Genomic DNA, 26,168 nt, shown 5'->3' with positions numbered 1-26,168 from the left:
ATGGTATTTTTGTTTACCGTAAAATGAATTACGAAATTGGTTTTCTCTCGAAATCTCGTGTTTGTTTAATGTAATTCGTTTTTCGAAAAATATTTTTTTGTGTTTGTTTCACGTAATTCATTTTCCGAAAAATATTTTCCAGTATTTGGTTAGAGGAAAACTGGTTGGTCAACGAAATTTATTTTCCTGGTCAACAAAATTTTCTTTGTGTTTTCTGAAAAATGACTTACGGTCTGATTTTTCATAAGTCATTTTATGAACTTTTCATTTCAAAGAACAAATACTCAAAATAATTTTATTTTATGAATTTAATATTAATAAAATATTTTAATATAATTTTCATCAAAATATTAATTATTAAAATATTTAAAATATATTTATTAATATTTATAAGAATATAATATTATTTTTTTAATATTATAATAAAATAATAAATTATATTATAATAATATAAGATATTATATTTTTATTTTAATAAATATATAATAAATTTTTTATATATTTAATAATGAGCAATATTATTTATATATTTAATATTAATATAATAATCTAATAATATTTTAATAAAGATATTTAAAATATACTAATTAATATTTTTAAAGTATAATATAACACTATTACTTTAATAAATAATTAATATAATTTATAATATTTTTATTTAACTAAAATATACAAATATTAATATTTTTATTAATAAAACTATAAAAATAATATTTAATAATAAATAAATTATTTTAATATTTTAAAATAATAATATTAAGTTTTATGATAAATAATATTATTTATTGTATTTAATATTTTTAATAATTAATTTTTTTAAAAAACTCATCAACTAGTGAAAAAAAGTTTAAATAACATCTTCCAAACATTATAAAATATTTTTCAGACGTTTTTCAGAAAAATGTAATTTATTTTACGGAAAACACTTTCCGAAAAACGTTTTCCAGAAATGTAATTCATTTTCCAGAATTCAAATTACAGTAATTCATTTTCCAGAAAACCAAATTCCAGTAATTCATTTTCCAATAATTCAAATTCCAGTAATTCATTTTTCAGAAAACCAATTACAACAAAACAAACAAACCCTAATTTGCATTATTAATTATAAGAACTATCATTGTTTGGTCCGTTTTAATACTTAAACTTTTATTTTTTTCAAAATTTAACGTTAAATTTTGAACGGGATATTAAAAAAAAAGCAAAAACTAGACTTTATATATGATTATGAAAAAAAAATGAAAGTTTAGATATTAAAACGACCAAAATTGATTGTTTAATTACTAAACTAGTAATTTACCCAAAAATCACTGAGGGAAGTGCAGAGTTTATCACTTTTTGTATTTTGGAAGCATAAATGAATGAATGTCATAAAATTCAATGTATATGTCTGCTTGGAATGTCAGGTCGAGGGCACAATTAATTCGCTTAGACAGACTCATTCACTTTACCATTTTCTTCAACCTGTTTCAGACTTTGTTTACTTTGCAGTCTTGCACGGACATGTTGCTGTTAATGTTCGGTTTGTTAATGTTCACGAATAAACTGATTCGAAAGCTCGTTTATGGCTTGTTCGTTTATTAATTTATTTACCCGACTCTCCTTTATATATATATATATATATATATTGGTGTGTATGGATTAATTTGATCACAATGTAAACTTTGAAGTTTAAATTGTGAAACTTAAAGAGTTTAAAGACTAGTGGTGTAATCTCACCGTCTTTTGGCTTGCGAATAAAATGGACGAATGAATATGTTGACAAACATATAAACAAATTTGTTTACAAACGTTAAATAAAAATGTTCACAAACACTAAATGAACCGAATATGAACACCTTTAAAAATAAATAAACGAAAAAATATGATATTAAAAGTTTGAATAAAAATGAACCAAACATGAATATTTTCAAATATAAACAAACGAACTTGAATATAATTTTATCTGTAAATATTTAAAACAAATAATATTTTTAAATTATTAAAAACCACAATTTAAAAATTAATTTATTATACAATATAAAGTAAACGTGTACTTGTAATTAAATGAAATATGCTTAAGTTTGGCACGCTTACCTTAAACTAAAAGCTCAAAAATTAATTCATAATATTAATCTTTAAGCGATTCTTAATTATCTTTTTTTAATTAATTTAAGATACTTACAAAATAGTATCTGTTCTAAATATTCTCAATCACCATACTACATCTGTTGGTGCTCGAACTCGTGACTTATAAGAAGAATAACGATTCTTTTAACCACTTAGGTATGTTGATTTATATTTAATTGTCTTATTACATAAATTAAAGTTTTATTATTATTAATGACATAAAATCCACGGCACGTGTCATGCATGCGATGCATCATAAATAAAAAATTTATCCATTTTCCTGTCTAATTATGTAACTACAATAATTATAAAAATAATTAAGCACATGCATATGATTTTATATTATGGATGAATTTTTAGATTTTTTTAAAGAGGATAAATTTAGAAATTTTAGAGAGATACAAATAATTTTTAATAAAAATATTTAAAAAAATAAAATAAAAAAGTATAATAATTTTAAATTTTTAGAGATGACTACTACCCTCACCCATCCTTATGACTTATCCATGGATTAATCAATGTATAATTATGATTGAAATTCATCACAGTAAAGTACAAACAATCGAAATATGTTTGAATTTTAGATTAAAATGATTTTAAATAAAATCTACAATATATGATTTAAATTAAAATAAATTAAAATAAAAATTTTAAACATAATATTTTTTTCTTCAAAAAAATATTATTAATTGCATGCTAATGTGATTAAAACTAGGGTAACTATACATTTAGTACCCAAACTATCAGTTTTAATCTATTTTAGTGCCTAAGCTTTTAATATTTTTAAAAACATACATAATGTTTAGTTTTCATTCCATTTTAGCACCCCACTGTTAAAAACCTAATACATTTAATACCTAAACTATTAATTTTGATCCATTTTAGTACCTAAACTTTGAATTTTTTCAAACTTAACTTTAAATTTCTAACAAGGGTACTAAAAGAAACAAAAACTAAAGTTTTTAACTATAGTATTAAAATGAAATAAAAACTAATGATTTAAATACTAAATATGTAATTTACCCCAGTTTTTATTAAAGTATTCTTCTGACTTGACTTTATGAAACAATCATTTCTAGGAGGGCCATTTGTCACATGCACCGAGGGCCTCAAAAACCAAATTTAAGCTTTTTTTTAATGACCGATGAAAGTTTTACGTACAACACCTTTAATATATAATTTAAAAAAATATTATTAATTTTATTATTATTTAAATAATAAAATTGATAAAAAGATTATTTAAAATATTATTAGTTCTACTTAAAATATTAATATTTTTTAATATTTTTGGTAAATACATAATAATAACAAATCTGTAGAAATAATAATATTTTTTGTAATTTTTTACTAATTTTATTATTTAAATAATAAAAAATCGATAGCACCTTTTTTAGTCATATATTAAGATTACCGCACGTGATCATTTCCCAATTACCCACACAATCAATCATATTTGATCTTATATGCTTTTGTGTTATATGCAAAATTGAACCCAAACTTTATATATCTTTTCATTTAGGTACTTCATGATTTTTATGGTCAAAAGTAATGTACATTGTATTGTATATTTTTCGCTTGTTAATTATTTGCGACCTAAAAAAGTGGCATATTTTATGGGTAAATTACATGTTTAGTATTTCAACTATCACTTTTATTTAGTTTTAATTCACTTAACTATTTTTAAAAATCATATATATTGTTAAATTTTAGTTTTATTTTTGTCACCCACCATTAAAAATTAACAAAATTACTAATATGATTTTTTTTTTTACTTTTTATAATGACTATGTGACATTATCTTATGGTGACACATCAACATCGTCGTTGATTTTTAACGATGAGTAGCCAAAATGAAATCAAAACTAAATTTTAAGTATGATTTAAAAAAATAGTTGAATGGCCGAACAGAACACAAGTGATAGTTGATGTATTCATTGTGTAGTTTACCCTATTTTATATATTAATATATGTATAAGTAATTTGAAATATAAATAAACGAATAAGAAGAATATAGTAAAAATACAGATAAATTGATACAGTGTAGTCGCTTTCATTCGTAAAAGATGAATGGGCCGCGAATAAGTGAAAGGGACTACACCTTTTAATTAGGGATGGGTATGAGTTTCGAATTCGACGGGTTTTGATTAGATTTGATCTGATCGAGTCGGATTTTTTTAAAAAAAAAATTAGATTGGGTTGGGTATATCAGGTTTGGGTTTAGGGTGAAAAATATCCGAATTGACCCGACCTGAAAATATATAATTTCACCTTATATATTTAGAAATAATTACAATAATATCCCTCTATATATTATTTTTTTCAATTAAATCACTACTTTTATTGAATAAAAATAATATTTTTATTATTATTTTGGGTCGAGTCGAGTTTTTAAGTTATATATCGGGTCGAGTTTGGGTCTGGTGAAATCTTATTTTAATCGGGTTGGATTGGATCTCGGGTGGAAAATTCTTTATTATCTGGTCGGGTAGACCAAAAACCATACGCATGTCCATCTCTACTTTTAACCGTGACAATTTCAACTGTTTTTTTAATTATATAAAATAGATTAGTGAAATTTCATAGGCAGACCGATAATAAAAATAAGACATGTTCATACGAGAACTTGTCTTTACTTGTAACAAGCACCATTATTTTAATAAATTAAAATTGAAGGACTAACTCCGAAATATTACATTTAATTTATGAGTTTACCTTCAACCTTATTATTTTTGGTAATATTTACACGTGGAGATAATTAATTAAAATTAATTAATCCATCTCGATGTTGACAGTGGCGTAAGATCTCCAAAATTGGAAAGATTCGATGCTCCCAATTTTAAAAAACACAGTAAAAAATGACTTAGTGCTTAATCGAAGATTTCACTAAATATTTGTTTAATTTAATTAGTGTGAAATTATTAAATAATAATGTTGTGAATAATAATGTATATTAAAGATATATTAACAATGATACGAACCAAGTGACCTCAATGATAAATAAATTGTTATTATTACTTGAGGACCCGAGTTCGAGCATCATAGATGTCAATGGTGTGAACCTTCAATGTCAAAGGTTGAGAGTTAACTTTGAACAGATATTTATTGTATTTACCACATATTAATAAAAAATATTAACAATGTGAGTACGGTTAGGGAAATAGAGTTTTTGAAAAATAAGGACATGAGTCTCGTTAAAATTTCTTCCTAAACATAAATGGAGAAAAAAGAATGCTACATGCCATGCTAAACGGTAACACATGCTCATTTAATTATAGAAATATTTTAATTTGTTCATTAATCTTTAAATTTTTTTAATAATATCATTAATTATTTAAACAATGTTAATCAAGTTACTCGATGTTAGCATTTAACATATAAATTGACGTGATAGTTAATAAAATTAGTTATTATTGATAAAATTAAAAGTACGATGATCATATTAGATTCTCGTATAATTATGTGATCATAAGTGTAATTTATCCAAGTTAAAACAATAAAAATAATAATAAAGCTGTGAATTGGGTCACTGTCAAAAGTTGTGACTCTGGCATATAAAAAGGATCTATTCATTCAGTCTGATATAATCAAAACAAAGCATCTAAACAGTTATTAGCTTGTACTATGAACTGTTAAAAAGCTCGTAACTTTCTCACCACGTCCAGGGTGAAAGTTTTAGTGAAAACAAGAACTCCAATCTGTCAACAGGGAAGTGGCATCAAACCATATCTATCTATAGTTAGTAAGAAAAAGATAAAGGTTATAATTTTATAATTAAGTAAAACAGTGAAAAAAGGTGGGATTTTTAGCTTGGTTGAAATGGTGTTTGTTTCGGGTAATAGTACAATAAACAGCAGTAGAAGGTAGTGATGAGATGAAGCAGAGGGATCTTTAATCTTTCTTTTTCTCTCTTTTTGTTCTGGTAGTGTAGCTGTAATGGAAACTTTCTAGTTTGTAGCGTATTTTATCGAGAAAATATTTGTTGAGAAAGGGAAGAACTTTTGTTTTTGTTGTTGGGTTGTCCTGGTCAAGTTGGTGGCTAACCCATTTCTGTAATTTGGTTGCTGAGTAGAATAGTTCGGATAAAAGAGGAGACCCAATTTGCCAAAAGCTGAGTTTTGGAAGATGGGTTAGGCTGGAGATATATAAAAAGCTGGTGTTTTTAAGAGTGTCTCCGGCGAGGCTTGGTGGAGGAGCTGGTGGTGTGTCCTCCATTAAAAGCTGGAAGAGGGAAAGCACAAGGAGCTGAGCCTGGATCCACAAAGGCATCATCAGCAACGAGAAGAGGGGCAACAGTTGTATGCAAGCCTGGAAACTCAAGAGTGCCCACCGCCATTGAAGAAGCGCTCGTACTTGCCGTCGACCCAACATGCAAGAAAAATGGGGGACAACCACCACCAAGCTGCAACATCGTCAAGATTGGGGATAAGGCACGCCGGAGGGGATATCGTTGAGGTCCAAGGTGGTCACATTGTTCGGTCAACCGGAAGGAAAGACCGTCACAGCAAAGTTTGCACTGCTAAAGGTCCTCGGGACCGACGTGTTCGTCTCTCGGCTCACACCGCCATCCAGTTCTACGACGTACAGGACCGCCTTGGCTACGACCGTCCTAGCAAAGCCGTGGATTGGCTTATAAAAAAGGCCAAGCCCGCCATTGACGAGCTCGCTGAGCTACCTCCTTGGAAACCAGAAAGTTTCAATACAACAATTGCTAAACCTAGTAACCAAGAAGAACATAACGCCATTCACATCAACCATGGTGGAAACCTGGTGGAAAACCTTGCTGCTGGGTCGGGTACTCGGAGGAGAACGGCGACAATAATGGGGAATGAAGTTCAAAATTTTCAGCAACAAGAAATGGGAGATAACCCGAATAATAATTCGGGTTTTCTTCCACCTGCTTTAGTTTCTGATGAGATTGCTGATACTATAAAGTCTTTTTTTCCATTGGGAGCTTCAAGTGAGGCTCAGTCTTCTTCCATACAGTTTCAGAATTATCCACTGGATTTGTTGTCGAGGACCAGCAGCCACAGTCAGGATCTTCGGCTTTCGCTTCAGTCTTTTCCGGAGCCGATTCTTTTGCATCACCACCACGCACAAGCTGCTGCAGCAGCTCAGGCACAGCACAGTGAACCTGTTTTATTCTCTGGAATCAGCCCATTAGCTGGTTTTGATGGATCTTCTGCTGGATGGGAGCATCACCACCAACATCCGGGGGAGATTGGAAGGTTCCAGAGATTGTTTGCCTGGAATAATAACGGCGCTGCTGCTGATACTGACGGTGGTGCTGGTGGCGGTGGTAATGGTGGTGTAGGAGGATTTCTCTTTGGCACTCCTACATCGCATCCGCTGCCGCCGCCTTTTGGCCAAAACAGCCAAGTGTTTTCTCAGAGGGGACCCCTTCAGTCCAGTAACACGCCCTTTGTTCGTGCTTGGATAGACCAGCCAATTTCCACAACCGACCATCATCAAATCCCAGAAAACATCCATCATCAAGCTACTCTATCTGGCATTGGATTCACCACACCTGGTGTATTCTCAGGATTTCGCATTCCGGCACGAATTCAGGGCGAAGAAGATGAGCACGACAGCATCGCCAATAAGCTGTCCTCTGCTTCATCTGATTCTCACCATTGATCAAGTAAATCAAAAGAAAGCCAAAGTCTTTCCCCTCTATCTGGTTAACCCTTCTTTCTATTTCCATAAATAGTTTCCAATACCATATATTGCCCTTAAAGCTTTTCTGCTCATTTAGGTGATTGATCTTTTGCACCGGTTGATATTCGATCCAGGACAGTTGACTGTGAACTCGATGAGGAGATAGTGTGATAGATTCAGGAGTCAAAGACCGGTTCGAGGGAAGATTTTGGTCGCTTAGAATCAATGGCCTATTGCAGTGGGAAGGAGAAATCTGAGTGGATTTCAGGTTTTCCGATCCCGGTTTTATTTAGTTTTTATCAGCTGATTGAGTTGTAGCTTAAATTTACATTCGAGTGGGCTCTTAGAGCTTAACAATGGTTTCCGTTGGACTATGTTTCATGTTGCCAGTCGATTTGTTTGCAATGTTTGCCACTGTTTCCTAGTGTTACTACTGGGATGCAAAATTGGTTTGTTTTCATTCTGATTTGATTCTTCCCTCAAATTGGACTGACTCGGTATAGCATATTCATTCTTTCGAAAATTATCATGAAATAAGGTAACCCCTGATCGGCTAATATCGGAAAAAGTCTTTCCGAGTCCTATATCCCTTTGATCAGATACAGAATTAGAGAAGCAGTCCAGAGTCTTTTCCTCTCTTTAGAAGTCAATTTCTCATGTGGATGAAAGAGAACTCTGCTAGTGGTTTCGTTTTGTTGCTTTATCGTTTACGGTACAGGAAAGAGGAATCATTTTCTGTATACTGTAGGAATTTTGGAGTCAATAGAGGGTAGCTGATTACCACCGTCAGTGTCTACCTGGCCGAAAACAATGTATAACTTCCCCTTATAACTCTTTACTTTCAGCGTTGCTTTACTAAATATCGGTCTGTTTTAGATGCCTCAGTTTGTAATCAAAAGCCCAACTCATTCTATGAGTTCAAATTGAACAAAAGAACAATGAATCAATCACCATAGTAGACATCGCAATTGCCGAAATTAGCAGAATTCAACTACTAGATGCTTTAGTAGGAACGATGAGTTTAGTCCGAAATAATCTCCCGAAGCATACATTAGGATTGAGGCCAGGTTGTAGGACACCCCAAGGTCACATAACAGCAATCAATGAGAGCATGTTAGCATATAGAGCAAGTGGGGCTATAAATGGAGTACCATCTGCAGTTGCGGTGGAAGGTATGAACTTACAAAGAAGCTCAATTATGGTATAGAATAGTAGAATACACTATAGCTATTAGATACCACCAAAATTTTTGGTATTTTGCCTGTAAATGGTCCCCTTGAGTCTAGCTGGAAATTCTTATTTTTGTTTATCACCTTAAAAATACGGTACCAATAATGCATGTATGTATTTGCTTATGGTTCGAAATGATACCAGATATAGATTTTGAGGTGGAGGGGTGGTTGGATTGTTGCAGAGGTTCTTGTTGGGGGATTTGCTATGATATTGCATGATTAGCTGTTCTTAAGACATGGTATCTAGGAGGTTTCGAATATCGAAATATGCAATTTTTTTGGACATTTTAACTTAATGTGTTGTTTGGTTCCTTAGAAAGTAATGTACATATAGTTGTGTTCCAGATAGCATCAAGGAAATTTTAAGTTCATGATTTTTACTTATATAATCTCTGAAAACAGAGATTTTGAATCCGTGTTTAATCCGGTCGATATGGTAGCCTTAGTGTTTTATCCTCGGATTTCTCGATGCAACAGAAACTTGTTATTGTGTATACAATGAGTTGGAAATCCACACAAAAAGTACTAGAGAAAATTGTATTGAATCATCACTCAGAATAGCTAAAGGTAGCTTTCGTGAATCTTTCTGATTTCAACCGTCGGTTGTGGCCCTGTTTTGACTTTCGAAGCAACTTTCTCATTTGGCAAACTAGGTTCAGTCGATGCCGGATTTTCAATATCTTTGTCAGATTTGCTTGCCTGCCTGCCATGAGTCTTCCTCAGGTGAATAGGCTGAGAATGAACCCTCACTTCCCATGGCCTCGCTGCTATCCATCGCTCTATCCAGCTCCAACCACAGTTTTCTTTGCCAACACCATAGGATGCTTGGCCTAGATATTGGCTCGCATTCGCTCTCCACTGCAAAGTCAATACAAATCAGTCTTGAAAACAATGTTAAAGATGATTGAATGAAACCCGAAGTTTTTGACCTGATGAGGGAAGGCATAAGCCATGGTTCGTTCGCGTTTGACCGCTGCTTCTTCTCTCTGTTGAATCCTGTTAATAATCTCCTCCATAGTTTCCGAGCCGCCACACCTTTCTACCTGCAACAGCCAAGAATTCTACTAGTTTCATGGGGTACCGGTTTCTCATTTTCTTGCTTGCCAAACAAAATATAGGGGATGCATTATAGGCAAGCGGATGTTATTGGCTTTGAAAGCTAACAAAGCTGCTACCCTCCATTAATTATTATTCCAAAAGGCCTAACTCTCCATTAGTGTAAAAAGATGGAATCCAGTTTTAGTTTCTTCGTAGATCGGAAGTTAAGATTTGTTGTTACCTCCAGGTCATGGAGTTTGGCCTCGAGTTTCATCTGGTTTTCCAATCTCTTTTTCTTAAGCCTACCTTCTGTAACCGTACATATTCTTCGAGCTCGGATTTGGGACTGGACATTGCACCAAGAATGTAAATACCTCAGTGTGCTTGTTTATTTTTTCACTGTATGTCCCTGTATCAATATGTTGAATCTCCCGGTATCTCTCACCCGGCGAACAGTTTTTCTTGCCTGGAAAAAGAAAAATCGTAAACCATGTCACTCAAGGCTCGAATGTATGTAATATAGCATCGACAATGAGTTAAAATACCCTGTGATCCCGAAAAGCCTTCTGAATTCGAGCAGCGGCGATATGTTCAACTGCATTTCTGGGACTGCTTTGCGAACCACGGGTCGTTGCAGGACTCCTCCCCTCTTCAGGACCCTCATGATCTATCCTTCCATCACCATTTGACTTCTCATTAGTCTAGTCTACCTGAATTGATGGGGCCTGAGAGCAAATTAGAGATGAACATTCTTAAATTCGGGTACGAATATCAAATATAAGTATGTGTCTGATACGAATATGTTGTCGTAATTATCGAATACATACATAAATATACTACCTCTGCTTGTTTGGACCTTCTTGACTTTGGTTTCTTCAAACAAATGAATGATCTAAGCCAGATCTCTGAACCCATCAATGAAGATTCAGAATTCTACAGTTTGGGAATTGATGAAATAAACCTGCAGGAACAGATTAATCAAGAGAAAACGATCATCACAACAGATTTGCAGTTTATTAAGGATCAAATGTAACATTTACAGCGTTAAGATGAATATATATATTGAACAAACCCAGAAAAAAAAATGAAAAATAGCAGATTAAGGATGCAAACGGACCAGGAAGAAGGAGAGAATTATTGGAGTTGGGCAAAGGACAAAGGTTGATGAAATACTAAGTAAATGCAAGGAAAGCATAAATGCAAAAATAGCCAAAGAGAAGCTGTTCATGCATGGTTAAGGGTTCACTCTCTTGTAAATGACTACTCAACCAAACTGACATTGCTGTTTGATCTCTTGAGGAACAATGGTCAGTCTGCAGGGTGTAAAAAAAGAGGGTAAACTACATAAATAGTCACTAATGTTTGAGTAAGTTTTTTTCCGCTGAAGCTTCAAAAGTAATGAATTGATCACTAATTTTATCGATTTATAACAAATTCGTTATCCGCATTACTGCAGTAACAGAATACTGACGTGACACGTTAAACTAGCTAACTTAGCATGTTTGACCACCCTTTGACCGATCTTTTGACTTATCACGTGACCAACCTTTGACTGACATGTTGACTCTTCTTCTTCTTCTTCTTAAGTAGTTTGGTCCCACATGGTAAAACATGCTAAGTCAATTAGTTTAACGTGCCATTTCAACATTCTATTACTGCAGTAATGGTTGTTAAATCAACTGATTTAACGTGTCATGTCAGCATTCTGTTGCTGCAATAATCTTCTTGTTCTTGTTCTTCTTCTTCTTAAGTAGTTTGGTTCTACATGGTCAAACATGCTAAGTCAATTAGTTTAACGTGTCATTTCAGCATTCTGTTATTGCAATAATGATTGTTAAGTCAATTGGTTTAACATGTCATGTCAATATTTTGTTACTCCAGTAATGATTGTTAATAGTGAGTGACTGATTTATTATAATTGATAACGTTAATGATCAATTTGTTACTTTTGAAACTTAAGTGAAAAAACAAAAACTTGCTCAAACATTAAAGACCATTTGTATAGTTTATCCAAATAATATTATTCACCACGTTTAGAGACTGTGATGTAAATTCGTTTGATTCGGTCTAAAAAATTCGTAATATAATTCATTCGGTGAAAAATAAAATTAAAAAAATCAGATAAAATGAGTCATAATTTGATAATTATCCATAAAAATTTCATTACCTTTAAAATTGCTCACCATTTCATTTTATTCAAACTACATCTCAGTCCCTGAACTTTTCAAAATTTTGAAATTTAATCCCCTGATTTAAAAATTAAAGTTCAATCGATTTTATCATTATCCAATTTCTGCTAAACTTTAATATGTATTATCAATTGCATTTTAAATTTAGAACCAAACCTTTAAATACTAAAATGCCACACATTTGAATTTAAGAGAAATCTAGTAACAACATAATGGATTGTACTTTGATTTCAAAATCAGACAAATAAAGGGATCAAATTTTGAAGTTTAAAAGAATAAAAGGACCAAGACCGTAATTAATCCTTTACTTTTTCAAGCTACTTTTTTCAAGCAAAAAGGACCTTAGCTTGAGTTTTCTTAACTTGCAAGGCTCATCAAAAGTAGCCCATCTCCATCATTCCCTTAATTTTACATATTTTACTTTTAACTTTGAGGTCGGGGGATCGTGTCTCACGAAGGGTATTTCATAATTCGGAGGTCTCCCACAGAAGTTACTCTTAACCTGGTGTTGGGGGCAACTTACTATCCTACCTCCCCCTTACCCCATTACATATGGAAATAAAGGTCAGCTAATTTTTTTTTACTTTTAAAGCATTGAGATATTTTTCACCAATTGTGACCATTCCCCCCTGCAATTTCTATTCATTTTGCTTAAACGAAATTATGATAAAATACAGGATGATTTACCTCGAATTTAAATGATTATTATAATAATCATAGATGAGAAACAAGGGTGATAGAGGAAGGGAGATAGTGAATAGGGAGTGTCGGATTAATTAAGATAAAAAAGAAGATTTTAAATAAGGATTAAATCGAAAAGAATTTATGAAATTCGCTTAATTTTTTTAATAAGGGACTAAAGTGAAAGATTAATAAAACTAAGAAAATATATAATGTATTTATACCAATTTTTTTTTAACTTTTTTTATTAATCTGGGGTAAGTACGAGACAATATCTGTTCAAAGATAACTCTTAATCATTTGATATTGAAAGCTCGCTCCCCTAACATTCTTAGCGGTCGAACTCGAGACCTCAAGGAATAACAATAATTCTTTTATTACCGAGATCATTTGATTCATTCCCAATATTTTAAACCTGGTTAATAAGTTGTGTGACACAAATACGAGACAACCCCACAAAAATTAATGTATTTTTAAGCAAGAAGGGCCAAGACATCTTCAATTATTGATGTAACTTTGATGACAATTCTCATGCACTTGTCAAATTTCTATAAATTATAGAGAAAAATCCAAAACTAATAATAGTTCATGCAAGCAAACTATTGTATTTCTTAAAAAAGAAAATAATGATATATATATATATGTGCGTGTTTATATATATGTGTGTGTGGTGTGAAAGAGAATCATAGTGATAGATGCCTTAAATGGGGAGGGGGGACCTTAATATTTTTGTGTATGTAACAAAATCTTGGCATGTTATATGACAAAGAAACATGTTGTCATCCATGAAATTAAGGGACATAATGGCTTTGCATTTGGAAATGGGGTTTTATTGAAACACAAACAATTTTTACTTTCGATACAAGTATTTAAATTAAGGGTAAAGTATGCAAATGGTTTACGATTATATATATTACTTTATTGAGTCCTACTATTAGAAGTTATAAAATTGTCCCTTAACTATAGGCCTTTTCTTTTTTGAGTCCCCGACTATTAAAAGTTGCAAACGATCACTCGACTATTCATTGTGTTCCATTAAAAGTTGCAAAACGATCACTTGACTATTCATTGTATTCCAAACTCATCATTTTTAGTTAAAAAAATAATAGCATTTGAGTTGGATATTAACCTGCTTACTGGGATATGATTAGTGCTATAAACAAGTCGAGTCGAGCTCGAGTATTGCTGAGCTCGACTCGACTCGAAAACTCGCGAGCCTAAAATTTGTATATTCAACTCGAACTCGAAATCATGAATTGAAGCTCATACAATCTCAAAAAGGCTTGAAATGAAAAAAATCTTAAACTTAACTCAATTAAAGTCTCAAACTCGAACTCGAACTTTGAATCGTGAAAACCTTATTTTATATTTTTTTTAAAATCAACACATAAATGTTAATATTATTTAATTTATTTTTTAAATAAAATCTTGATATATTATATTTTTACTTGCTCACGAGCTTTTCGAGTCGAGAATCAAGTAGTTCGTTTTGGCTCGTTAGGAACTCGAGTCGAGCTCGAGTCGAGTATATATTGAGCTTTGACTGAGTTGATCTTGAGTAGCTTGCGATCTGTCTCGTCTCATTTACAGCCCTAGATATGATAGTCTTTTGAAATTTTGAGATCATATTATATCATATATCAGTTAGTAGGTTAACGTCCAACTCAAATTGCCGTCATTTTTAACAGAAAAATGACGAGTTTGGAAAACAATGATTAGTTGGGTGACTATTTTGTTATTTTTAATAGTTATAGGACTTAAAAAAGTAACATCTTATAGTCGAAAGACCATTTTATAACTTTTAATAGTCGAATGACTCAATAAAGCAACACACAATAGTTGTGGACTATTTATGTACTTTACCCTTAAATTAATAATTATGTATCCATATATTTTTTATTAATTTAAATGTTTTTTATTAAATTGTAAGTAAAAACCAAGAGAAATTAAAAAACAATACTCAAACTAAATCTAAATATACTAAAAATTTCATCCAATCTAATATGATCCATATATATTCTTTTTTCTTTTATTGTCTTCCCAACTCTTTAGGGTTTCTTTTTGATTAATTTATACCGACTCGCGTCGTACATCAGATTTTATTGAGTAAATCATCCAACAAAGAATTTATGCATACACAAGGTCTTAAACTCGAGATTTATTTAAATAATTTCAAACTACTTATCACTTAAACCAATATCGTTAATTTATCTGTAACTATTCTTAAGCATGGTACAATCATAATATATTACAATTTAACCCTTAACATCAAATAACTCGAATGAACTTGAAAGTCATAATATTAAATGCGGGTAGTTCTGCGGTGCGGCGCCTAAAAAACGGCTAATATACGGCGTGACCGGTTAAACAAGTGACCGGTTAAAATTTAGACCGGTTATGTTATATTATTTAACCGGAAATATTATCAAGTACAATAACATATTAGGTAACGCTTATATAATGTAATAGATATCGTTTATATAATAAAATAGGTATTTAACGAGAAATATTATCAAGTACAATAACATATTAGGTAGCGCTTATATAATGTAATAGGTAGCGCTTATATTGACCTATTTTATAAGTAAATCGGTATATTTATACCGGTAACATTGTAAATTTACCTATTATATTATAATTATCGGTTTCGATATTTCATAAAGTGTCGAAACTTTTTATAAAAGTATCGACACTTTATGCTTGCACCTCGTTGGGCATTAATATTTCATTCTGGACAAAAATATCGATACAAACTAAAAAAGTGTCGATACATGATTTAGACCTATTCTCTCATAAAACCGGTATAATTATACCGGTTTCATTGACCATTTACCTATTACATTATATTTATGGGTTTCGATGTTTTAGGGATCAATATTTTTTTAATAAATGTATCGACACTTTTTAAGGGTACACCTTTTTTGGTATTCATTCTAGACCGTAAGTATCGACACTTTATGCTTGCACCTCGTTGGTTTTAATATTTCATTCTGGACAAAAATATCGACACAAACTAAAAAAGTGTCGATACATGATTTAGACTTATTCTCTCATAAAACCGGTATAATTATACCGGTTTCATTGAACATTATACTTATGGGTTTCTATGTTTTAGGGATCGATATTTTTTAATAAATGTATCGACACTTTAAGGGTACACATTTTTTGGCATTCATTCTAGACCGTAAGTATCGACACAACTTTAACAAGTGTCGATACTATATGCTGACATATTTTAGCATAAAACCGGTATATTTATATCGGTTACATTGTAAATTTACCTAATACATTATAATTATTGGTTTCGATGTTTTCGGGATCGATACTTTTAATAAGTGTCGATACTTTATGTTGACCTAATATATTATGCGTGCACCTCGTTTGGGTCGATACTTGTTACATTGTTAATTTACCTATTACATTATAATTATTGGTTTTGATGTTTTTTGGGTCGATACTTGTAGTTATTGTACATACCTAAATATGTACTGCGAATTTAATGTTGTACCATATATCGTAAGTATCAACATGACTCCTATTGTGTATAAGAAACATGTACATATAAATATTTTGAATGAAGGAAGAAAAACCGCGTTACTTAAAATTAGCGACACAATATTAAAAAGTGTCGATATAGGTTGTAGACCTATTCGCTCATAAAACTGCCTTTATGTTTAGGGTTTTTCGATTTAGAGTACTATATATAATGAACGGTGGAAAAACACTTGATATTTAAATTAGAATCTACAAAACATTAAACAGTGTCGATATATATTATATAACAATTCTCCCATAAAACAGGTATACTTATACCGGTTAGATTAAAAAATTACCTAATACATTATACTTTTGGGTTTCGATGTTTATGGGATCGACACTTTTTATATATGGATCGACACTTTATGGTTGCACCCTGTTTGCCATTCATTCTGGACCAAAAATATCGACACAAACTACAAAAGTGTCGACACATTATTTAGACCTATTCTCTCATAAAACCGGTATACTTGTACCAGTTAGATTGAAAAATTACCTATTACATTATACTTATGGGTTTCGATGTTTATGGGATCGACACTTTTTATAAATGGATCGACACTTTATTGTTGCACCCTGTTTGCCATTCATTCTGGACCAAAAATATCGACACAAACTACAAAAGTGTCGACACATTATTTAGACATATTCTCTCATAAAACCGGTATACTTGTACCGGTTAGATTGAAAAATTACCAATTACATTATACTTATGGATTTCGATGTTTATGGGATCGACCCTTTTTATATATGGATCGACACTTTATTGTTGCACCCTGTTTGCCATTCATTATGGACCAAAAATATCGACACAAACTACAAAAGTGTCGATACATTATTTAGACCTATTCTCTCATAAAACCGGTATACCTGTACAGGTTAGATTGAAAAATTACCTATTACATTATACTTATGGGTTTCGATGTTTATCGGATCGACACTTTTTTATATGGATCGACACTTTATTGTTGCACCCTGTTTTCCATTCATTCTGGACCAAAAATATCGACACAAACTACAAAAAGTGTCGATACATTATTTAGACCTATTCTCTCATAAAACCGGTATACCTGTACCGATTAGATTGAAAAATTACCTATTACATTATACTTTTGGGTTTCGTTGTTTATGGGATCGACACTTTTTATATATGGATCGACACTTTATGGTTGCACCCTGTTTGCCATATTGTAAATTTGCCTTTTACTTTAAAGTGAATTTTGTAGTTATTGTACATACCCTCAATATATATGGAATGGCCATTCATTTTCACACATGATGACAATTATGATGACATTTGGTATAATACATACAACAATCTCCATATAACGTAAGTATCAACATGACCCTTAATGTGTATAAGAAACATGTACAACAACATACTGCTAACTTTTCTCATCTCATTCATAATTATATTCACATACAAAATTATAAATCATATACAAAATTATAAATCTTATACAAAATTAACCCTACAATTATATCATTGCATCCTTTTGTTATTCTTATGTATTATGGCAGCTTTTGTTATCTCCTGTCTTCGTTAATTTTGATTGTGGCTTACGAGATCGTTTAATATTCGCGATCGATCCCACTCTCCAACAACCTATATTCAAATTGTCAGAACGTTAAGTATTGTAAACTACAACATTCAATCTACGACTTTTAACAATTTTACCACAAACGAATTTTTCTTTCCACTTACAAAATCACCAGTTGCCCCTGTAGAACCGATCGATTCCATCCACATCATCACATACATGCCGCAATCATGTCTGTTACAAAATTTGAAAACCACACATGTCAATTATGATGAATACTGCATAAATTAATCTTTCTATTTGTGATAACATCTCATACCCATTCAATTGCTTATTCTTCTTATGCTCCACAAATTTGAAATTTTTCAAGGGATAATTTCCTAGAGATCCACATGATTCAACCCAAATGCGTTTCTTATTATAAAAATCTAATATTTTAATCTGCATTAAAATAGAAGAAGTTATGATCCAAAAACATTATGCATTATAATTTACATAATGTCCTTTCATACATACATACATACATACATACATATCAATCTCTTAGTATCCTTCACTCTCTATTTAGCTGCTTCAGTTGTAAACATACTATCATATATTATTGCAACACAATCTACCATATCCAACACCAACAGATACCAATGTGAATTATGATAGTTTATTGTGATCATGATCTGCAACAAATTTCACACCCAATTTGACAAAATTCAACATTCTATATCCGAAAACATCATTTGCAATCGGTATGGTGTCTTACCTTCTCACAATCGATGAATTTCACATAGTTATTCAATATGGGACCCCAGAAGGTAGCAATACTCTCAACACTTTCTTTGCTGTTGGCATCCAACGCCTGCTGCTGCAATTACGCAACAAACATTATTAATTTACCGTCTATAACACTACTTATCTCCATTTATTAATTTAACTCACCGCTAAGTGGTATAGAAGGTAGCCAATCCTCCGGAGTGACTTCTGAGAATCGTAGCATACTGTCTAGGCGAGCAAATCAATAACTTAACAAAATTAATTACACAATCAGAACATATTCAATAAGTTTTAACATTTTCTACTTTCTACTTACCACACCGCCAACCCATTCTGTAGGCTTCAACGTTGCAACGTCGTATACACTAACGAATTGATTTCCCATTGAGATTACAAAATATCTGTATGAATCATTAGGATTAATATGTTGTCATGAAATATTTAAATATAACTCACAAAGCAATATATTTCACTTACTCCGATTCTAACTCACTATTCCATAAATAATCACAAATTGCAGCTTCGATGTCATCAATTCCGCTTGGAATATCCGCTTTTTCAACCTACAATTTTGCATACAAATTTTTGTCACAACAACATAATAAAAATCAAATTAAGTTTTCTTTTATTCAACTTACCTTCTACTTCTTCTTCTGGGGTGCAAGACATTTCGAATCCAAATCTGCTGCTATAACACTCTTCGGTGTATAAATGACATCGACTTCCTTCCTCCTCATTTCTTCCATCTCTTCTTCTTCCTCCTCCCTCTTTTCTTCTTCATATTTTTTCAGTTCATCGTATTTTTTTTTCTACATAGCTCTTCATCTCTTTTATTTCACCCTTCAATTGATCTCCTTCATCAAAGTATTTATCAACCACCCATTTCACCCTCGTAAGTTCACTCCTCAATTCCACAACCTCCTTCACCGCTCCCTCAAATTTTTCACCCGTCACCATCTTAATATCACCCCTTAACACCCCAACTTCTTTCACCACTTCACCCCTCAACACCTCTACTTCTTTCACCACTCCATCTATTTTTCCTTCCACTACCCCCTTATGCCTCTCAAGTGTATCTTCGACTCTCTCAAGTTTCTCTTCGACTCTATCAAGTTTCTCTTCGACTCTTGATTGTCTTTGCATGATATCAAATTGGATTTTTTTGTTATCAGCCAATTCAGACATCAAAATGTCGAAGTTACTATGTTTTCCCTCACCGTCGTCCCACTCACCGTCATCCCCCAATACAACCATCTCTCTTTTCTTCTCCACTGCCTCCTCTACATCCTTGCCAATAACCTTCAAAATTAAATTACAATATTAAGACATTAATTATATTCTTAATATTATTTAATTACATTTATTACCCTTTCTTGCTTCTTCGCTCTATCCAACTTCAACTTCACCATCACTCTAACTACCTCTTCCTTCCCCCATACACGGATGCGTGCCACTCCGGTTCTTTCATAAGCCGGCACTGCCTCACAGCCCGACCAAAAATCGAACAGTGCAACCTGCATTTATAATAAAATTTATATTTTTATATAAAAACACAAAAAAGTTCTTCAACTCATTTACCTCTAAGATTGCTATGCACCCTTTGAGGTATCTCTGGCTGCCCTTTTTAAAGGTGATTATTGATTCAATCAATCTCGAATTGATATATTCAGCCCAATTGAATTCACCTTTCAAGCCTTCATCGCAAATGAGCTTCATATGTTCCTTGTTCGTTGACGTATGACCCGTTGGACAAAGAAAGATACCGACAAGGTATAATAGAACTCTGGCCTTCAGCTCATCCCCAACGTAAGATCCACTTTTTATTTCCTCTTCAATTTCAGCATATGTCACCTTCTGCTTCAAACCATATTTGGAGGCAAGTGCTTTCCAGTCCTTACTCTTACAGACTTCTACAACACTTTTGCCTTCATTTTCTAACCCCAATACGGCTGCAGCACATGGGATCCCGAGAGGAAATGAAAAATCACCATACTTAGCAATACATTGTCTGACATCAAATTGCGCCATCAAGGATCGACACAATTCCCTCCGAATAGGTCAATCCCTTACTCCTACCAACGATCCAAAACCTATTTCTCCCAACACATTCAACTGACCCTTCTCCTTAAGGTGTTTAATTAATGAATTCACCCTTTTAATGATGCATCTTGTCGACACTTCCTACATTTTTTAACAATATATAATGTTATAGTTCTTATATATTTTGTATCAACGTATTTACAAGTTTAATGAATACCTTATTTTCATGTGCTTTCCTCTGTTCTTTGTATTCTTTACTATCATTCCTTGACTGTGTGATGTAAGGTTCCTTTTCAGCATCACTCATTGAATTCCATTTGGACCTCACATCTTTTGTCACCTAATATTAAACATAAACGTTTCTTAATCAATACATTAACACTAAATACTACTCAATGTCAATTTTATTTTACATACCGAACCGCTCTGTGTGCCATCTTCCTTCATCCTTTTGCATTCGGCCATACTGTCAACATTTAAAATTTGTAATCAATTTAAAGTTTATCGATACTTTAATCCAATTACCATTTCAACAATAATAACAAAAAGACATTAATACTTACTAGAAGTACATATATCCACCCTTTGATTGCTTTCGAGTCTCGGCCTCAATTTCAAAGTCATCTGCGCCACCAACAATTTTTCAACCAATTGACTCAATTTTTCCTTCATATATCAGTTTACGCAAATCAAATTATTTTGTTACATACACTTTATTCAATATACAAATATAGATAACTACTTTTGTGGTAAAACGGTTTTCTTCAAAAGAATTTGAATGGCCACTACAAAATGTGTCGGCACATTTATACAACCTATAATATCATTTTCTACCTATAATATTTAATAAAAGTATCGACATTTATATTTTACCTTTAATATCACTTTCTACCTGCAATCGGTCCCAAATGCTTCTTTACTCCAAAACCCCAAACAACACATAAAAACCCTATTTGCGATTACTGTAATAATAAAAAACTAGGGTTTCGACAACATACTTTTCGATTCGACTGCATCAACAAACAAACAAACATCGCTTTAGAAACGTCTTCTGAAATGCAGCAATAATTACGCTTCGATTTCAAAAACTCGTCCGTTCTATCGATTTTCAGAGGATATTTAGATATGACCTTTATATTTTCATCGGATATGTTATTTATATTTAATCGATACAAATACAAAAGTGTCGATACTTTTATGTCAGGTGTCGATACTTTCGAAAGGATAATTACCTATTTCTTTGAAAGTGTCGATAATTTATTACACGTACTTACGAAAGTATCGACACTTTCAATATATCCGGTATCGTTTTACCGGTTTTATCATTTTGATACCGGTTTTATCATATTTTTACTTGTTATATCGTTGTGGATCGATATATTTTTTTAAAGTATCGACACATTATAGGCGCTAAAACTGCTTCTCTTTTAAATTCACAAAGTGTCGATCCTTATATAAAGTATCGACACTTTCAATATATCCGGTAACGTTTTACCGGTTTTATCATTTTGATACCGGTTTTATCATATTTTTACCTGGTATATCGTTTTGGATCGATACATTTTTAAAAGTATCGACACTTTATAGGATTTAAAACTGATTCTCTTTTAAATTCACGAAGTGTCGATCCTTATATTAAAGTACCGACACTTTAAATGTATCCGGTAGCGCTTTACCGGTTTTATCATTTCAATACCGGTTTTGTCATAGTTTTACCTGTTATATCGTTTTGGATCGACACATTTTTAATTTGGATCGACACGAACCGACAAGTTAAGTTTGCCGATTGCACAATTTTTTAATATTTCTTCATGACTTAGACCTACTACATTATTATTAGTCAACATTTCCGGTAGCCCTAAACCGAATTTATTAAATATTTTTTAATGTATCCGATAACGCCGTATATTAGTCGTATATTAACCCGCGTTTTCTAAGACAATCCCATTAAATGCATGCATGTGGTCAGGAATAAAAGTGAGGGTCCCACAATTAGGTCTGAAAGTTGCGAAGCCAACAAGAGATAACCCCAAACTCAAACGGAAACATTGCCAATTGGAACTTGGCTTCTTTTAGAACTCAGAAAGCATAATTTGACAGACTCAAACAAAAAGCTGAAACAGTGGCTCTAGAAATGGAAACAGGACGAGTTGGAGCCGGGATAAGGGCAAATATCAAGAGAAATATGTATACACACGCATTCACATACACTAATCTAAAGATATGCATTGAATTTAAAAAAATATACATACACATACATATATATATATATATATATAAGTCTTATCTTCAACATATTTTGATTTCATGGAGTTCCCTTTTATCTCTAAATCTCTTTGTTTATGTAGACAGTAACATGCATGAAACTTAACCATGGTTGCTGGTGAAAGACTGGCGGTGAAAACAATGGTTCAAGAAGATCAAACAACCAGCAGTACTGGTAAATCATGCAAGAAGCGAAGGCCTAAAAAGGTACCCCAAAGAGGGCTGGGCGTGGCACAGCTAGAGAAGATGAGGTTAGAAGAACAACAGAAGAAAGATCCCTTCTGTAGGTCACCTTCATCTTGTGAGTTCAACGTTGAAAGGGAGTGGTTTTGGTTGGATCATGGTTGGGATTTTAGGACGAGTTTGGGAATTGAACCAGTTTGGCCTTTGCCTGGTCTGATGTCGAGTGGACGACAACCTTTGAGACAGCATCTACAGCAACAATCTTCTTCTTCTTCTTCTTCAATGGTTAGAATTGCTTTGATTTGTTGGTCTTGTTAATGAAAATTAGGGTGGATTAATGGTGTGTTTTTTATGCAGGTGAATTTGTCATCAAGAACTTCATCAACATCTGTAATGAATTTTCAGATGGAGCCCCCTTCAAACCAAAGCCATTATACATATTTTAAACCTTTCTTGCCTGGAGAGAAGGTATACACACATGCATACATACATTCATACATACAAGTACGGACGCACATGCATGCATGCAAACATACATACATACATACAAGGAATAGGTAGGAGGGGGCATTGTCCCAACTATGATGGTTTAATTGTATTTAAGCCACTGATGATTTTGAAATTATTGAAATTAAGTCTTTGCTCCTCTCAAATTCTTCTGGTTTAATTATTTTAAAGATTTCCTTTTCAATTTTAAAATGAATAAAATTAAGCTTTGACCGAACTTTTTCGATTTAATTACTTTTTAAGACCTCTCAATTTTAAAATTAATGAAATTAAATCTTAACTCTCTTAATTTTATTGTTCAGTTATTTTTAGCACCCTATTCACTTTAATATTAAACAATTTAATCCTCTTATAGTTCGATCTTGACTTTCTGCCTGCATATATATATATACATACATGCATTTCAGCCATTGGGAAAAAATAGTTTTAAATTTATCTTTCCATTAATTTACAGATCAATAAAGAATTAGGTTTTCTTTCTTTTTCTTATGTTTTTAAATAAAAAAAAATTCTTAGAAATGAAGCATTAATTCTCTTATTTTTAAGCCTTGATATTATCATGTAACAATGCTTTATTGTTGTAGGTGATTGCCATGAAGAGACCATACCCTTTCTCCCTGGACAATGTTCCAATCCATTCTTTTCACACAAAATATTATCCTCCCGTTGTTCATGCCAACAATGGACCATTTGAAGCTACTTCAAATACTAGCAAAGTTACCACATTCAATTCCGAATCCGGCACCTCGAATCCCAGGTTCGATTTTTACTTTTCGTCCCCATAACATCATAAACCGCAAAGTCTAGGATTCAAACCCCGAACTTTCTTTTTCGATCTTTTCCTAGGGAAGGGCCTTCATGTTCAACCTCAAATGGGGATTTTGCTAGAGGTTTTCTCACATTAGCCCCTCCAACAACGACATCAATGTGTTCAACCTCGAAATCCAAGCATCCTCGATCAAATTCAATCCCTTATGAATTGCCAGTGAGAAAATCTCATATTCTCATTGATTTTATGCTTATTTGATCATTTTTTTGCATATATAAAACTCTGTGTGTTTGAATTTGAAGGCAAGCTTTGAGGAATCGATAATGGAACAAGGTGGCAGTGGATTAAATCTGCAGCGACCTTACTATAGCTTCTTTCCACCACCTGAAATGGCGGAAATTGAACGAGCAAGTGCAGTAACAATGGCTAATTGTAAAAGGCCGGAAGAAGCTGCTGGACACGTTGATCTCAATTTAAAGCTATAAATTCATGCACATTTGAATGAAATAAGCTCTTGTTTTGTATCATTATGGTTTTTTTCGATGAAAAAAATATCGAGAATTCATGGAATGACCACTGTTTTTCTTTAAATGATTCGAGTTCGAATTCGAACAGTTGCTCTGAAAAAAGTCGCAACGAAGACGTATAAATCAATCTAAAAAATAATGAAAAGACTAAAGTGAACATTCCACTAAAATAGAAAGGTCATTTTAGATATTAAACCTAAGAAATCATTCTACATAAGCTATAAAAATATCTTAATACCAACTTCAGTCCCTCTACTTATAAAAATTCAAAAAAATGCATGAATTATAAATCAAATAATTATTATTTTTTTTTTATTTTGCATTTGGTTGGTGAATGAGTCAGATAATTGGTAACAAACTTTTGCATGTGCCGTTTGTGAATATCTGATTAGGCTTTGTATTGTCTTTGTCAATCTGACCCTTCATTATATAAGTTGCAGAATGGTGACATCTAGGAGGGTCCACATGGGATCGTATAGGAAAATAAGAGACTCATATTACCATATATATATAACATAATGTTTTTTATACAGTAATGATATAATAAATTGATTAAATTGTTGTTTAATTAAGTGAAACTCTAATGCTATAGGAAAATCACATGTAATACGTAGGTCGGTCCGGATTAATTAGGATGAAACCTGAAACTAGAAGGATAAAAAATATTAATTATTTTAAGTGTCACGTATGCTATTTTTTTTATTAATTTGGGGTAAACATAAGATATTATATGTTTAAAGATAACTCTAAACTATTTGATATTAAACGTTCACATCTCTCGTATTCATGTTGCTCAAGCAAGGAATCTCAAGGAATAACATAAATTTATCTACCACCGAAGTTGTTTAGTTCGTGTCACGTATGTTATAATTGATCGTTAAAAAAGTATAGAAACGACTATTATTTAATATATATTATATAAAATTTATTTTGTATAATTTATTTATTTTAAACATTAAACCCTAAATTTTAAACATAAATATAATTGTGTGCCAGATAAATTCCTTTGCATATCATTTATCTTTTCTATGAACCTACATGTTTCATTATTCATTAACTATGCTTGTTATCTCAACTCCAAGTCTGATGATAAAAAAAATATTAGAATTATATTTATTTGAACTATGCTT

General features: G+C 32.2%; 2 protein-coding genes and 1 pseudogene across 2 annotated transcripts; 2 read left to right on the top strand and 1 right to left on the bottom strand.

Moving 5' to 3' along the window:
- Positions 1–6,445: 6,445 nt before the first annotated feature.
- On the top strand, positions 6,446–8,207 carry LOC120159243 (transcription factor TCP4-like). The gene is made up of 2 exons (XM_039169882.1): positions 6,446–7,783; positions 7,859–8,207. The coding sequence occupies exon 1, from the start codon at positions 6,484–6,486 to the stop codon at positions 7,738–7,740; it is 1,257 nt and encodes a 418-aa protein (XP_039025813.1). The 5' UTR covers positions 6,446–6,483; the 3' UTR covers positions 7,741–7,783; positions 7,859–8,207.
- A 1,235-nt stretch (positions 8,208–9,442) lies between these two features.
- Positions 9,443–10,946, bottom strand: LOC120159195 (annotated as a pseudogene).
- A 12,123-nt stretch (positions 10,947–23,069) lies between these two features.
- On the top strand, positions 23,070–25,087 carry LOC120159053. The gene is made up of 6 exons (XM_039169727.1): positions 23,070–23,470; positions 23,507–23,520; positions 23,593–23,703; positions 24,327–24,499; positions 24,589–24,727; positions 24,814–25,087. Exons 1-6 carry the CDS (start codon positions 23,161–23,163, stop codon positions 24,994–24,996), a joined length of 930 nt encoding a protein of 309 aa, XP_039025658.1. The 5' UTR covers positions 23,070–23,160; the 3' UTR covers positions 24,997–25,087.
- Positions 25,088–26,168: the final 1,081 nt, after the last annotated feature.

Source organism: Hibiscus syriacus, unplaced genomic scaffold, assembly GCF_006381635.1.
Source record: "Hibiscus syriacus cultivar Baekdansim isolate YM2019G1 unplaced genomic scaffold, ASM638163v2 tig00111342_pilon, whole genome shotgun sequence".
NCBI lineage: Eukaryota > Viridiplantae > Streptophyta > Magnoliopsida > Malvales > Malvaceae > Hibiscus > Hibiscus syriacus.
The sequence above is the reverse complement of the archived record's forward strand: the minus strand, read 5'-3'. Positions and strand labels throughout refer to the sequence as shown.

Bases quoted from the DNA above. Each gene is read 5' to 3' on its own strand.
- LOC120159053 (XM_039169727.1), top strand. From the start codon at position 23,161: ATGGTTGCTGGTGAAAGACTGGCGGTGAAAACAATGGTTCAAGAAGAT. The intron at 23,704-24,326 runs GTATACACACAT...TTATTGTTGTAG, and splicing joins CTTTCTTGCCTGGAGAGAAG to GTGATTGCCATGAAGAGACC. The intron at 24,728-24,813 runs GTGAGAAAATCT...TTGAATTTGAAG, and splicing joins CAATCCCTTATGAATTGCCA to GCAAGCTTTGAGGAATCGAT.
- LOC120159243 (XM_039169882.1), top strand. From the start codon at position 6,484: ATGGGGGACAACCACCACCAAGCTGCAACATCGTCAAGATTGGGGATA.